General features: G+C 37.7%; 1 protein-coding gene across 1 annotated transcript in view; it reads left to right on the top strand.

The window, feature by feature from the left end:
• Positions 1–16,825, top strand: part of GRIK2 (glutamate ionotropic receptor kainate type subunit 2) — a 1,148,051-nt gene that overhangs the window by 322,534 nt on the left and 808,692 nt on the right. The window contains exon 2 of the mRNA XM_073589495.1: positions 11,040–11,207. Coding sequence (XP_073445596.1) covers positions 11,040–11,207 — 168 coding nt within the window. The remainder of the gene's footprint in view (positions 1–11,039; positions 11,208–16,825) is intronic.

Below are 16,825 nucleotides of genomic sequence, written 5' to 3'. Positions count from 1 at the left end.
TCAACACATTAGCCGGATGATGGGACTACTACTGTCCCATCATTGGCTAATGTGTCAATCACTGTCATGGTAGCAGGCATCGCCCGATGGGACTTGTAGTCCCATTGGACAATGCCTGCACAGACCCCCGAAGCCTGCACAGCCCACCGGAGCCTGCACAGCCCCCCTGGCAGGCCGGCACAGCCCCCCGGCAGGCCGGCACAGCCCACCGGAGCCTGCACAGCCCCCCTGGCAGGCCGGCACAGCCCCCAGGCAGGCCGGCACAGACCACCGGAGCCTGCACAGACCCCCTGGCAGGCCGGCACAGCCCCCCGAAAGGCCCGTACAGACCCCAGAGAGGCTGTACAAGGGAAAAACAGGATTTTTCTTATTCCGATACCGGAAGTCCCATAGACTTGAATGGGACTTCCGGTATCGGAATCGGCGATACCGATACTTTTTTTAATATCGGCCGATCCATTCCGATCCGATACTTTGAAGTATCGGACGGTATCGCTCAACTCTAGTGATGAACAAAACGCCACCACTTTTTTAATCGGACCCCATGATTGCTGCATCCATTTAGCTTTTTATTGCAAATACAGAGGACTTTTTTGTCTACTGCCCTAACAGGGATTTTACCTACCACTCACTGAATATATAACTTCTGCTGCAATATATATGTATATACATGTGTATATACTGTATATATATATATGAACAACGACAAAGCAAAGTCCAGCAATAACGTGAGCAATCCAGGATGCTGTTAAAAAATTTTTTCTTTTTATTCATAAATCCATTAAAATGCAATGGTCCAAGCAGTTCAAAACAGCAATAACGCAGGAATGTTGTGCAGATAGGGCTACGCGTTTCAGCGGTAGAACCCACCTTCTTCACGGTCCAGAATCATATATATATATAGCTTAGCAGAAAAATACTTAATATTTCTCTATCGAAAACAGCCCTCCAATTTTGACAATCCACGTCTACTAGACAAGTGAGGTGAAGGAGAATAGCATCTAAACCTGACTGTTTATATTGCATATAATGTTTTTGAAAATAGCAATTGAACATTGTGTATCTGCCTTCAAAGTAGACTAGATTAATTTAATGTGAAGGATCCTATCAAAATTGATTGTTCCTGAAATATATGTCTTCTTTTAAATTCTCCATGGAGGCAATGTTGCAAAATTGCTTTCCACAGGCAAAACAAAGGTTTGCTTTCTATCTTACATGGTGCAGTATTTGCCCATCATGAGCACATTAACTGTGTCTATCATTTCTGTTTAGAATTCCATTGTCACTTGAGAAACAATCTTCCACTTCACCAGCATGGCAGCTTACATGCCTTATTTTTTTGTATTCATATTCCTCATGTAACAATTTTCCAGTTCCCTTAACAAAATCTATCAAATCTATTGTTATTTTCCTTTTACTTGAGCCAGAATTTTCTATTTGCTTGTCAGTTTCTTTCTTAGCTCTTACCCAGCCTGCATTTATATTCAGGAAAGGTTTTGCTTCTCTCAGTTCCATATACCATACCATAACTATGTCCTTTCTATGACCTTTATTTTATCATTCAATGACAAATTGTTCCAGTCATTAGTTTGCATTTCAAACACAAACTCGCGCATGTAAGTGCGCTAACTCAAGACTATGGCTGAATAGCAACAATTTTGCAGCTCTCTATTGATGGTTTTATATTACCTTGTACATGGTTGAAGAAACAACTAACTTATATTTTGAATTTAATGAAATAATTTAAAAATTCTGAAGTGTACATAGCAATTTGGCTATCACTTTCCATTAAAATTTATTTTTACATGAATCTCTGTTTAGCCGGCAACTGAATTAGTGTCAGATTTGCTAAGGAAGTCAAGAAAGATATTAATATATATTAATATTCCATTAATTTTTTAATTAGACTATAACATTTACTATAGGTATGACAGTGGATTTCATGGTGGTATTCAATGGCAATATGAGGGAAATTATCATCTAAAGTCTTAACCAGTCAGTACAGTGTATATGAATGCTGGAGGAGAAAGCTGGTGAAGTTTCTCACCAAAACCTGTTTGCCCACTCTATTCTTATGCAGTAGGAGCTATGAAAGAACTGAGGTTACTCATATATGTATATCACTGGAACTATCTCATGTTTCATAATACCTATAACTATTACTAGGGGTCATTTTGAACACCATTTGAAAGTACTGACTCTTGAGTACAGATAACTTTTTTGCCAATAAAATTAAAGAACATTTATTTTTACTTAGTAGGAACAGTATTGTGATCAAGTACAGCAACTTAAACTCATTTTCCTTTTACATGGTTGAGGCATCTGGTATCTAATAGTTAACACAAACAGTCCTTGTTTTCCACATTCCCAGTGCATTTTCCACATACTGGTTTGTTACAAGTTGCATAAGTTTCAATCGTTGTTTTTGATGCATCTTCTAACATCACATTATCGATGCTCATGGAATTCTTGTCCTTTTGTTTGATGTCCAGACATTGCTTGTGACAGGACACTTTTTTGATTCCAAAGGATTTTTGTGAAGCTCTAATGCCAGCTAAAGAATGATCACCAGTCTGCTAATTTAATTCTCAGTTGCTGTTATGCAGAGTATTCTTTTATTTATAGCTGTTAAATCAAGTACATTACAAAACACCTGAACAGACCATCAGCTGCTTCCAAATTTTGTGGTGTACTTTCGAGCCATCTGGTCTACTGTGTCCACTCCAAACTTTGTTTTATTGTAAAATATTACCGTTTCTGTTTTTTTCTTATCTTTCCAACTTCTACATCTGGGTGAAGGCTACTGAGCAGAATGGCATTCTAATTTGGCTTACCTTGGTAAACTGTAAGAGTGTTGTCACCATTCTTCATCAGAGTAGTCTCGTATGCATTTGTTCTTTGTTTTTTGCCAAAGATGGAATTTCTTTTCTTGCATGATTGATCATTCCCACAGTGCTTGTTCTCTTTGTTTTCAGCGTATTGGCAAATTTCAATGAGGTAAAAAAGTTATCTGTAGTAACATTTTGCCCTTTGTTCAAAATGGATTCATTAGTTTGAGAACAGCGAGTTCTGCAAGAGAATGATCAGCTGGTCGTTGTTCGTATTTTCCTAAATATGGAAACCCAGTGCAGAGGTATTTTGATTCTACATCAACTACTATTAATAATTTTATTTCAATCTTGTCCAGATTATTGGATATATATTGGATGAAAAGACATCTTGATTTAGTTGGAACAAGTTATTCATCAACTTTCAGATTTTGTCCATGTTTGTAACACAATATGCAATTTCTAGTATGCAATTTCCAATGAAGTGATTCCACACTTCGCTTCAGAAAATAAAGCAAACTTGTAATTCTTCAATGTATCAGATGGGGTGGATTTTATGTAAAATAGTTCAAAACGCATAAATTCTTTAAATCTACTTCTCGGCATAGTATCCTGAATGACGCAAAGACCCCAACTACTTTATCATAAGATTTTTACAGAAAGACCATTTGCGTTATATTCGCACCGCATATATAATATGGCAATAAATGCATCAAACTCAATTAGAGAAACTGTCCACTTATCATCTTCAACTTTCTTACAAGCCTCTGTTTCTGTACACTTTTTTATGTGGCGAAGTATAGGTTAGTCATACACTTCATACATTCCCATTTATTATCTCCCTTTTGGCATAAGGCATGGGTCTAGATGTTTCTCATAGTATGATTTGTTTAGACAGTCGGTCTTAGATACAGAAGCACTTTGGACAACTTCCCACACAGTTCCATGGTGACAAATCTCTTTATGACCTACAACAGCTGGAATGTCCACCGCACCTTTATTTCACCATTCGTAGCCAACATAATAATGATAATAATATAATATTATGACTTACAGCTGTTGGAATGTCCACCGCACCTTTCTTTCACCCTTCATAGCCAACATATTATGTTTGAGTCAGTCTTCCTCTACCTCTCCATAATTATGCTGTTACCGTACATATTGACATAGTAGGACGTCTATCATCCTCTCCAAAATCTTTGGTATCATCAAAAATATCACTGTTAATGCTTGGCTCTGATTCTTCCGAAATGTCATGAGCAAATCTTCATTAGATTCTGAGTCTATTTGTTACTGATTTTATTCTTACGACTCATTTTCAGATAAATTTTGAAGACATTTCAATATTTCATTGTTTGTCAGACCCCTTTGATTATGCTTCAAATATACATTGCAAACAGTGACCTGTAAGATCACAGAAGTATTAAAATTACACTGTACAAACAAGTGGAGTTGTAACTTCAACTGCAATGTTTGCTACTGAAGTGTGGACAAAAAATGCTAGTAGATACATAGATCAGAAATGTTCAGACAAGTTTAGACAAGACAAAATGCTGAATCATCCCTGATATGCAATAATACAATTATACTCTACAACTAGGGTAAATCAAAGTGATTTTTTTGCACTCTGTAATATTAGGTGTATTACCTACGAATTTTATGTATTATGTAAAATTGACCCCTGCAGAACTTATAGGTAGGAATTGTAAAATCTGAGCCACTGAAAAAATTACAGTTCATTTTTGTGTCCTAAAATATATACTACCATGAATAAATAAAAGTCAAAGAAACTCCGAACTCATTTCTTAAAAAAAATATTTGGAATTGAGAGTCCTCAGTGGTTGATACCTTTAAATAGTTAACTGAAAAGATGGTAACAAATTGCAAGCTTTTGAGACTACTCAGCTCACTTCATCAGGCATATAGAATAATACAAAATCTGAAGAATCACATATTTATGCACAACACAGCACAGAACTGTCATGGGAGAGTGAAAGACAGTTGTATCTATGCATATTGGAACAGTTCATAGATAAGGAGTGAACGTTTTATTGTCCTCTGATTGGGGTCTTGTTCTGTGTTGTGATGCCCCTACAAGGTCTGAAGAGAAAAATCTTTAATTGATGTAAAAAGACATCAATCAATGTAACACATTCATTCCTGCACTGGGTGTGTCAAAGATTGTCATAAGTTTATACACCCAGACTCTCCTGCATCTCTGAGATTTGAAGTTACATTTCAATACAAGTAATTTCAGGTCCATGGTGCTGTGATCAGAAATACAAAAATACAGGTAGATCCATTCTTTTTTCTCTTATTGTGTGGCGGTGAGAATTCATTCTTCTTCTAAGCTTTTGCCCTGTCTCCCCTACATACAGACCCCCGGTGGGACATTTAGTACAAATAATTAAGTACACCACATTTGATGTGATGCAGCTGAAAGTACGTGAGATCTTGTAGTCCTGGTGTGAATTGGAGATCTTTATCTTGTCCATGGTCATGGACAGGTTTTACATTTTTCTGGTTGCAAGGAAAGGTACCTGCAAATATTTGAGAGTACAGGGAGCTTCTGACAATGATGCTTCTTTGATTTGGGGACTGCCTAAAACACAGTAGTGGGGGGTCAGGAAAAATGGATTGCAATCGGGCATCTTTTTTGTAGCAAAGGTTGTAATTTCTGTGCAGCTCCACTTAGCACCTCCAGATTTGGATTGTAGGTGACTACTAGAGGTACCCAGTTATTTTCTTCTTTAGCTTTGTAAAGCTTTGTAGCAGGTGATTCCTTGATATTCTGGTGGCTCTTGTAATCTGGTTTTCAATTGTTCTTGGATGGTAGCCCTGATTCAAAAAGGTCTTATTGAGTCGACCAAGGTGTTCATCTCTATTCATGGGGTTAGAGCATATACTATTGTATCTGATAGCTTGGCTGTAAACAATAGAGTTTTTCATGTGTTTTGGATGGAAACTGTCCAATTTAAGGTATGTTGGACAGTTGATTGGCTTCTGATACAGGGATGTCTCTATTTCATTGTTCTGCAGCTTAATGATGGTGTCCAAAACGTTAATTTCAGTGCTGGAGTAGTTGAATGTTAGGTTGATGGTGAGATGAAATGTATTAAACTATTCACGGAACGTCTTTAGCTGTGGCTCAGACTCCATCCAGATTAATGAAATATCATCAATGTAGCGATATGCCAGAGACCTGATGGAACATGAGGACAGGAAGTCACTTTCAAGTTTTGCCATGAAAAGATTTGCGTAATGTTGAGCTATTTTACTTCCCATTGCTGTTCCTGTCTTCTGTACCTATAGCCCGTTGTCAGATTCAAAGTAATTGTGTGTGACTATGAATTTTATAAGTTTCATCACAGAATCATTATAAGTCCCTTTGTTTTCTATGAAGAATTTGCAGGCATTTAATCTATCCTGGTGTGGGATATTAGAATACAAAGATTGCACATCCATGGTGGCCAGGATGGTTCATTCTGGTAGAGGACCTATTGCTGCTAGTTTTTTTCAATAGGTCAGTTGTGTCCTGAATGTAGCTGGGCGCATCCTTTACTAGAGGTTTAAGAATACCCTCATCTACCCATCTAGACACCTGCCCAGCAAATGTGCCCACACATGAAATAACTGGTCTTCCTGGATTTCCAGATTTGTGGATTTTGGAAAGCATGTAGAATGTCCCTATTCTTGGATCAGTATTTTTGATGAGATTTAAACATTCAATTTTTTGGAAAAAAAATGATTTTTAAGAATATATTGCAATTATTAACATAACAACCTATTTTTTATCAACTGCTCATGAATAAAAATAGATGCCAAAGAGATGTCCCATAGATGTAAAAAATGGACATATGGTTGATACACAACTGGCATATGAATGACAATACAGATAAACACCTCCCAATTTTCTCTAGTTGAAAATCAGATGATTTTTCACACGATCATTTGAACCTGACCTAACTGGTGACAATGCTGCTACCTAGTATGTACTCGACGAAGTATGAAACTACAGAATGATAGAAAATTAGTTAAAATGACAATTAACTTAAACTATACATAATGCCTTGTACAGAAATGTACAACCTATATTAATGATGAGGCAATCTAATGGATAATTAGATGGCACTTTAATTGGAATAAAACATTATTGCCCAGTTAAGATTGGATTTAGTATAGATCATGTTGGGAGTTTAGTCATCATATGTCAAGTCATAATAAAATACATATTTATTTTTTATTTCTTAAAGTTGGATAACTTTAAATATTTGGTAAAATACTGCCTAGTAAAAAAACAAATATTTCAATTTTTTAGAAAAATGTACACATACTTAAAAAATACTACTTTCTGTTTACTGGTGAATTGTATCTTGAACAAGTTCATATAAAAGATACAATAAGTATGTGTAATTTCTTGAGCTTAGTTTTACTTAGAAACCGTATTCACACTTACTTTAGGAGATATTGGTTCCTCCTTTGTAGATCCAACTGGTATGGTGAGTCTTATAGACAAGAAAAGTATGTCTCTACAACTAGTCTCTAGTGCCACCTTAACGTAGCTTCCCTGAAAGTCAATAAATCATAGTTTTAAAGTAACATGATTGGGGACATCATCCAAATAAGACACATCTATCAAATATTAACATTTTAGTGTTTTTCCCCTTAATCCAGACAACAAAAGAGTAAAATCTACAAACTGTGCTTGTGCTGTGTATGTATAAATAAGCTCTTTGGTTTAGTTAAATATTATAAACAAGTCAGAATGTAAAATAACATGGAATTCCTCTTTAAATTCACATATATACTGATTTTAGTTAATCACTGTAATTTTGTGTCAGGTAGGTGCATTACTGCTTAAATAAATGCGGAAATATACTTTGAAGGTACTTTACATCGTAGGTTAATTGACTGTAATGCTTCATAAACCTCTAGAGGTAGATATTCCCATCAAACTTTTACAAATGTAAAGTATATGAACTGGTAGAAAACTCAGAAAATGAATCTTCCATGTAGATATAACCTTTAGCCTTTTTTTAAAATTCAGTTTAATATAAAAATGCTAATGCTTTTTCAACATTTAAAACAGTTTTGAAAAAAAGATATAAAATTTCTCTTAATGGTTCAAAAATGCCTGTCGTGGATTTATATTGATTTTATCTGTTCCTTACCTCTCTTCTCATTTCAGAAATTAACTTTATATAATAGTAAAGCACAGTCAGGTTGTAAATCTTCCTTTTTTACATCAACTATTTATTAGACAGCTTTTCACTCAGTTTATGAGAAAATTCATAAATCAAAAAGGAACTTGATCTTTATTAAATACTAGCTGAAGAGCCCGTCGTTGCCTGGGCATAGTAACTAACTACGGTTAGTTATAACAAATTATAATGATTATATCTATATATATAAAGCTGAGTTTAGAGCCCCACCCAATCCGCATAGCCACATTCACTATAATATCCCACATCATCCAGTCAGCAAGAGCTACCGGACTACTACCACTAATCTCCCACATCATCCCATCAGTCAGAGCCACCGGACTGCTACCCCTAATATCTCACATCGTCCCATCAGCCAGAGCCACCTGACTACTACTCCTAATATCCCACATGATCCCATCAGCCAGATCCACTGGACTACTACCACTAATATCCCACATCATCCCGTCAGAGCCACCGGACTACTTCCCCTAATATCCCACATCATCCCATTAAAGCCACTGAACTACTACTCCTAACATCCCACATCATTCCGTCAGAGCCACCGGATGACTACCTCTAATATCCCACATCATCCCGTCATCCAGAGCCACCGGACTACTACACCTAATATCCCATATCATTCCGTCAGCCAGAGCCACCAGACTACTACCCCTAATATCACTCATCATCCTGTCAGCCTGGGGTCAGAACCAGAGCGCTAAGTGGAACGGTCCTAACTTCCATACTGGGGATCCCTTTAATAGAAGCTGGGGATGAGAATCAGCACTGAGAGATTTACCCTAACTTCCATACCAGAGATCCCTTTAAGAGAGCCTTAGGGTCAGTATCAAAGCGCAGAGTGGATTTACCCTCACTTCCATACCAGGGATCCCTTTAAGAGAGGCCTGGGGTCAAAACCAAAGCACTGTATTGATTTGCCCTTACTTCCATACCAATGATCCCATTAATAGAAGCCTGGGGTCAGATTCAGAGCGCTGAGGGATTTGCCCTAGCTTCAATACTGGAGATCCCTTTAAGTTGGAAGATGTGCCTATGGGATGAAGGATGTGTGATGGGTATGTGGGCACGGGAGGGGGGATTCATTTCTGTCATGTGTTCTCTGCTCCTTTCTGGGGGGCAGACAATGGCTGGGAGCTTATGATTCCAGGGATGCTAGATTTCTCCCACCTGGTCAGTGTCTGCAGAGGTGTTGTCATGGAGTGGGAAAACTGTTGCTCATAGCCACTAATCACAGCTCAGCTTCTTTTAAAAAGCTCTGGTGAAATGAAAGATACTTAGTGATTGGTTGCAAGGAAAACTGTTGCTCATAGCAACCAATCACAGCTCAGCTTCTTCTAAACAGCTCTGGTGAAATGAAAGATGCTTCGTGATTGGTTGGTGATACACACATACACACATACATTCAATTTTAGATATATAGATGTTAAACATTTCAGTATTTCTTTAATTACAATTTCAAATGTGTCTCTTTGGCAACAATACAGACAGCATGTGTTTCTTAGCATGAAGCCATATTCTCTGTCCTTTTATTTTCTTGTTCTTTATCTTCTAGTGACAGTTATGAAAATATCCTTCTTTTACAAAGCACTGAATAATAATCCCCTAATGTATTAACCATTGTATGTGCTACCCTCCTATGGCTAAAATAATTAAATATTAATATTGAATATTTAGTTATGCAACCCAATAATAAGCACAAAAGTCTGTCATCACAAATGTACTGATCTGTGTTCTGTTTTTTATGCAATCACCTTTGATATGGTAAATGATATGAAGATAAATGCTCTTTGAAAAAAAAAACTTACAGATAGGAAAATGCATATGCATGTAATCTGCATTCATTTCTTGAAGTCAAACTCTACACTTGTCTTTTTCTGGGGATATCATCATTGTAGAGAGGACCACTTTCTGTCTGAGAGTTCTTCCTTTCACGGAACTTGCCTGTCCATTTGTCATACAGTTAGCCCTTCATTTGACTTGATTGCAAATAAAGCAACATTGTTTTTTTTTAAAGATTTTTGTTATAAAATCTAAAACCAGCTTGATGTAGGGGTAGAGACCCTGCTTGCAGTGATATGTCATTTACTAGGCTGAGTGCTGTTGTTTCAATAAAATCAGTGATTTATCAGCAAGAATTTATCACTACAGGACTAGGTGTTGAGTGCCTTCTGGTCAATGGCTCTGTGTAATCAGCCCCCGCCACTGATTAGCAATTTTATGTTAACATGCACTGTCAAATTCAAGAAAAAAAATAAAATGAGCATATAACCTGCAATAGGCACATCAGTAAATACTAATAGTACATGTAAATAATATAGGGTACTTACTTAACAATATTTTGATCAAAAAAGCATAAACATCATCCCAATGATGAACCGGAATAGTTCTATACTGTCTTTAGTAATAAAATCTTACATTGTGTCAGATAATGGCAGAACAGCACAGGGGCCTGACTATAAGAGCAACAGTATGAATGTGCTCTTACACATCGAACGTATACCAACTTATGCTTCTGCTCATTTCTTTGGTTTAGCAATTTACAATATACACATAAAGCAGCCAATCAGTGGTGTTGGTGGGGTTATGCAGGGCTCAGCATTCAGAAAACTGCTACATCTGCAGCAATATTTCTGTATAATATACATGTGTAGTATAACTTTGATCTTTTGTTGTTTAATATGTATGATATATGACCGAGGTCGGGATCACACTTGCGAGAAACTCGGAGGAGTCTCGCATGTTAATACTTGGCACTGCCGTCAGCACTCGGGAGCGGAGCGTGCAGCTCCATGTATTGCTATGCGGCCTCACGCTCCGCTCCTGAGTGTCGGTAGCAGTGACGGGTATTAACATGAGAGACTCGTCCGTGTTTCTCGCATGTGTGACCCCGGCCTAATTTTAAACCTTTATTCTATAGAGTAATATATTTTTGTTAATGTACGAATACACATATATCAATATTTAACTATTTTTTTTCTATTTCTAGGTGGAATTTTTGAATATGTTGAGTCTGGTCCCTTTGGAGCAGAAGAACTTGCCTTCAGATTTGCAGTGAATACAATTAACAGGAACAGGACATTACTTCCAAACACAACTTTAACATATGATACTCAAAGAATTAATCTTTATGACAGCTTTGAAGCATCAAGAAAAGGTAATTTTTTATCTGCCACCATTAAAGCGAGGACTTCATTTTTTTTTATAAATCAGTAGTATAATCAATGTTTATTTATTAGACACCTATTTTCCTCTTCATAACTCATGTAATCATTATTGATTCTTAATTACTGAAAATCATCTTAACACAGGTTTTTAGCTCATCAAAAGATGAGATTGCAGTTGCTGTCTAAGGACAGGGGAGAAAGAGGTAAAAGCTTGAAAGAGTCAAAGGAAGAGAGTCACTTCGAGGCATATGAGGCATTACTATGCTGCTCAATGCTGTTGTTTTATGTCCTCCATGATGCTATGGACTAAATTCCTGAGGTTATAGAAAGGGAAGAAAGATCTCCTATTTTCTATATATAGAAGAAATGAGAAGATCAATCTGAAAGAGATCGAGTTTGAGTCAAATTTTCTTAAATACATGGTTTTATGCAAACTAAAACATTTTGAAATTCAATTTACAGTTTGAAAAACAAAAAGAAAAAACTTGACTGACACCATTTCCCACACTGTTGAAGTATCAGACAGCAGGCTACCACCATTTTGTGTTGTCTTGTGGGTTTCCCCATAATACACAGCTATGACAGCTTACTTTTTATCATGCCATGTACAGTGGTGGTCAGAACTTGGGAATCACTGATCACTGGTTCACAGCGGGGTACAGTTGGTACGGCAAAGTCATTTGACATCTCCAGAGTCACTTGGTATGCCTTTCTCTCATGTACAGTGCACCATAATGGCCAGAAAGGTCATTTCATGCTCTCTCCACCTGTAGAGTGCAAGCTCTGATAATCAATGGAGTAATTGCTGCATTTCTTCCGTAGAGTGTAAGCTCTAAAGGTACTGTCACACTTAGCGATGCACCAGTGATCCCGACCAGCGATATGATGCGGTCAGGATTGCTGGTGCATCGCTAAGTGGTCGCTAGTGAGCTGCCACACAGGCAGATCTCACCAGCGACATAGCAGCGGTCGGGGGTCGTTACTTACCTGTCAGACGAGGCGATCCTAACGTCCTCCCGCCCGCATCCATGTGTCGCTCGTTGGTGCCACAGGAAGCCCAGCAGGATGCTGACGACGAGAAATGGCCCTGGACGTTCTTGCGTTATCAGCAATAACCAGCGGGGGAGCTGGTCGGAGGTAAGTATCACATGTAGCGATATCGCTAGCAATATCGCTGCTACATCACAAAAACCAGTGACGTTATAGCGATATTGCTAGCGATATCGCTTAGTGTGACAGACCCTTAACAGTCAGTGGTGTCTTCTATCTCTATCTATTGTAAAGTGTAAGCTCTTATGGTCAGCAGGAATTTCTTTCTCTAGCTCCTGTCCCCATGTGTATTTTCCTAGAAATTACAAGCTTTCCAGTATTGAAATTCATGTGAATTTATTGACTGCAAATCAAACTTTTAGAAAAAATATCTGGTAAAGCTGAAAAATTTGAATTTCAAATGATTTTTTTAATCTCTAGCATGTAGTGCACTGGAAAAAATAAGCTCAAGGAAAAGTATCAATTAATGCTAAAGCCTATGATTGGGAAAAATTGCTTTTAATGCCAGATATATTTGATATAATGGCTACAATTGTTATCATCAATATATATAAATTTATGTAGGGAAAAGTCACCTTAAACAATGTATATAATTTTATGAATAAATATGAATATATTGCTGGAATAGAAAAGATTTTTTTTAAGAAAGCATAGTTTTCAAGTTCAGATTTGTAAAATAATAAGACCTAAATTTGAAATAATTTCAATTCACATGCATATGGATTACTTTAAGTAAATGAGGCTTTTAATTTACCTTTCACTAAATAATATAAAATTACTGTCATTCTTATCCAATTGATACTCTTCTTTACTTAAGCAAATTATTCTTCTTATCATTGATTCACATAGTGTCATTACTTTTTTCAGACTAGAAAACCATCTCTTATTAAAAATAAAATCTTTGGTAGGACAACATATAAAAAAACCTGTATCTCCTCCAAGTTCATCCTGAAATTGCACGCTTTAAAAAGTACATTAATTTTAACCCCTTCCTGACATGTGCCATAAATGAATGGCGCTGTGGGAGCTGCGTTCTTGCAAACCGCAGGTCATATCCTTCTTCACAATCACGCGGGCTAATGCTGGGTGCCATTTTGATCAAATGTAGGTGTCAGCTCTCTATCTCTATATTAGATCTGACACCCTGCAGCAACACCCACAATCAGTGCTAGCATCTGGCACGAGCGTTTAACCCATTTAATGCTGCTGCCAATTATAACTGTGAGATCGAAGGGCATCGCAAAAGGAGGGACCTCCTTCTCTGCTCCCATCTGCACAGTGATTGTGATCATGTGGTTCCAATGGTCTCCATGTTGACCCGGGCCAAAAGATGACCGCGAGGTCACCGAGAGACAGTGGTCTGTAAGCTCCTGCTCAGAGAAGAAGCTGACATGCCTTTACATAGCCTGCTATGCACAGATCTAATGCCCTACTATGCAAAAACATTGCAGATTATTAAATCAGTGATCAGTGCAGGGAAAGTTGATGTCCCAACCTGGGACAATGTAAAACATTTTAAAAAAAGTTATTAAAAATTGTAAACATATTTTTTTAAAAATCACAAAAAAGAGAACAAAAAAATATTAATCCAATAAATATGTTTATTAATATAAAAACAAAAATAACTAAAAAAAACTACACATATTTGGCATCACCGAGTCTGGAACGACCCGACCTATAAGACTGTCCCACCAGTTAACCCCTTTAGTGAACTCTGTAAAAAAAAGAAAGACAGGGGCAAAAAACACTATGCTTTATCATCACACCACCAAACAAAAAGTGAAATGAAACTTGATCAAAAAGACGATTGTAAATAAAAATGGTATCTCTGAAAATAGAATTTTATCAGGCAAAATCAAACTGTGAAAAAGTACCGTCAGCGGAAAAATAAAAAAGTTATAGATCCAGAATAAAGGGAAGCAAAAGTAATTATTTTTTCTATAAAATAATTTGCATTGTGTAAACATGTCAAAAATAAAAATTTATATACATGTGGCATCACTGTAAACTTACTAACCCAAAGAATAAAGCCTCCTTATCAATTTTGCAACATGTGGAATAGCATAAAAAAAATGATTTACTTGCTTTTGTTCATTCTGCCTCCTAAAAATTGAAATAGAAAGCGACCAAAAAATGTCTTGAGTCCAAAAAGTGTACCAAAGATTATCAACTAGTCCCCCAAAAACAAGTCGTCACATGATTCTGTAAGCCTAAATATTGAAAAATATGGGGTTTCAAGTTTTTGTATTAAAAAGTGTATTTTAGTGTGTGACACCAGCCAAACATAAAAAAAAATCTGGTATCACTGTAATTGCACCGGCCCGAAGAATAAGGGCATCTAATCACTTACACAGCATGAGGAATGGCATAGAAAAATAAATAAAACCAATTATTCTTCTATTGATTTTTTTATTCTGTATTGCAGTAGGGCTTGGCTCACATTTGTCCTGCACTCTACACTGAGCGCTTACACCTGGGTTTCCGTGTAAATCTCTGAAATGCGTAATTCAAATGGAACCCCCAGTGGAAGATTCCCTAGAATGAGGCAGATGGAGGCAATGTGGAAGTCATCTAAGCTGTGATACAGAGGTGTCTGTCTTTTTAGGCATGCTTAAAAGTGTGGTCCGCCACAGTTTTGTACGCTTCTGAAAAGGGAAAAACTGAAATAGGTCACACAGAGTCCAGAATATCTATGATGCCTCAAATTAGTGAGTGGCTTTCTCTGGGGTTTCATCTGAATCATGTCACATTGAGATTTAGATGGAAACCCCAAAGTAAGTGCTCCGTGTAGAGTGCCAAATAAATGTGATCCCAAACATTATGTAAAATGTTCCCAATGAAAGCTTCAAATTATTCCACAAAAAAAGCATGTCTCCACTTAGGTTCATCATCTGTTAGCAGAAATAAAGGGGACTTTCATGTTACTGGTAGTGCACAAGCTCTATATAAACGCTATGGCTCTTGCCCCACAAAAGAAATTAAGATAATTCTGCGCTCCCTAATTCAAATGCTTCCTCCCTTCTAGGTCTCACAGTGTGCTTGAACCACATTTAGCATCCACATGTTTGGCATTTCTGTAGCAATGACAGTGGCCAAATTTACAGGTGCATGTCTTCAGAAGCATGAGTTATGCACTACAACATGCTGGTAACTTCAATGTACTGCTGACTGCAATGTACAATGTATGGGCACTACAATGGCAGTTTGCAATTTTCACTACTGTTTTTTCTGGAAAATACCCATGGAGTGAAAATCATCACTACACATGTAGATAAAGCCCCAAAGGAATATAGTATTCAAATTAGGGTCACTTGAGGAAGTATTCTGTTGTTCCAGCACTTAAGGGCTCTATGTATGAAGTCCGTAAAATATTATAGAAAAATCTGCGCTGCAGGAGCCAAATAGCTCTTTGTACCTTCCATGTCTCATCATACAACTTAGCAGTAGAGTTGAGCGAAATTGGTCGGTTAAATTCAAAAATAGCCGACTTTAGCTAAAGTCGGGTTTCGCCGATTGAAACCTGACCACAGCGTGAGGTCGGCCATGAGGTCGCCGATCAGAGCGCCAAAGTCGCATTTCAAATAATGCTTCCAGCGCCTTTTCTCAGCCAATGATGGAGGACGCACACTGTGGGCAACGCGATGACATGGGCAGCGGCCACCAACATCTTAGAGAAGGGCATTGAAGTGATTGGCTGGCTTTGTGTGGCATTGCAGTGGGTATAAAAGGCTGTGACCGCTGACCACCCTCTTACTTCTGCCGATCTTAGAAGGGAGAGGTGCTGCTGCTGATTCTGAACAGGGAGAGCGTTAGGCAGGGAAGAAGAAAAAAAACTGCTTCTGCTGATAGCTCTTTTCACTGTACAGTTAGTGTGCAGTGGAAGGGGAGGATTTTTGTTGTGTGCAGCAGTGCTGGTGGTGATTAGGCTGCCTTTTAAGGCTACCTGCTAGCTGCATTGCTGTGTGCACACTGCTGTTCAAACTGTTTTTTTCAAAGCACTCCAACTTTTATTATTTTGTCCTGGTGAGTTACTGAGCGTTCATTTTTTCACACACCGTATAGCGGTGCAAGCTCCTCACACACTACGGTGTACCGGCTGGAATCACGGACAAATAGAAGCTATCTGGGTGTGACTCTGGAAGAAAAAGCCGAGGAGTTTTTCCATATTTCCAGACCTACAGTTTAGAGAGCTGTCTGCTTTTCAGACAGTTTTGTATATCTGCTGTTTGATCATGGTCAAAACTAGACAGAGACAGCGTGTGTCAGTCCCTATACAAATAGACGGAGATTGACAATTTTCCATACAGACACCGTATAGAGCTGTCCGATTCTCAAACAGTATTATATATCTGCCGTTCGCATTACAGTCACATCTATACAGAGTCAGCGTGTGTGTGACACTCCGTAAATACATATACGGAGATTGTTAGTTACCAAAAAACGTATACAGCTGTACTCTTCTTATACAGTTCCGTATATCTGCTTGTTGGATTACGGTCAAATACATACTGGGAGAGCGTCTGTGACTAACAAAATATATATGTAGATTTAATTTTTT

This window comes from Dendrobates tinctorius, unplaced genomic scaffold (assembly GCF_039654945.1).
Source record: "Dendrobates tinctorius isolate UK_male_01 unplaced genomic scaffold, ASM3965494v1 ptg000111l, whole genome shotgun sequence".
Classification (NCBI taxonomy): domain Eukaryota; kingdom Metazoa; phylum Chordata; class Amphibia; order Anura; family Dendrobatidae; genus Dendrobates; species Dendrobates tinctorius.
This window is presented reverse-complemented; position numbering and strand designations above follow the sequence as displayed.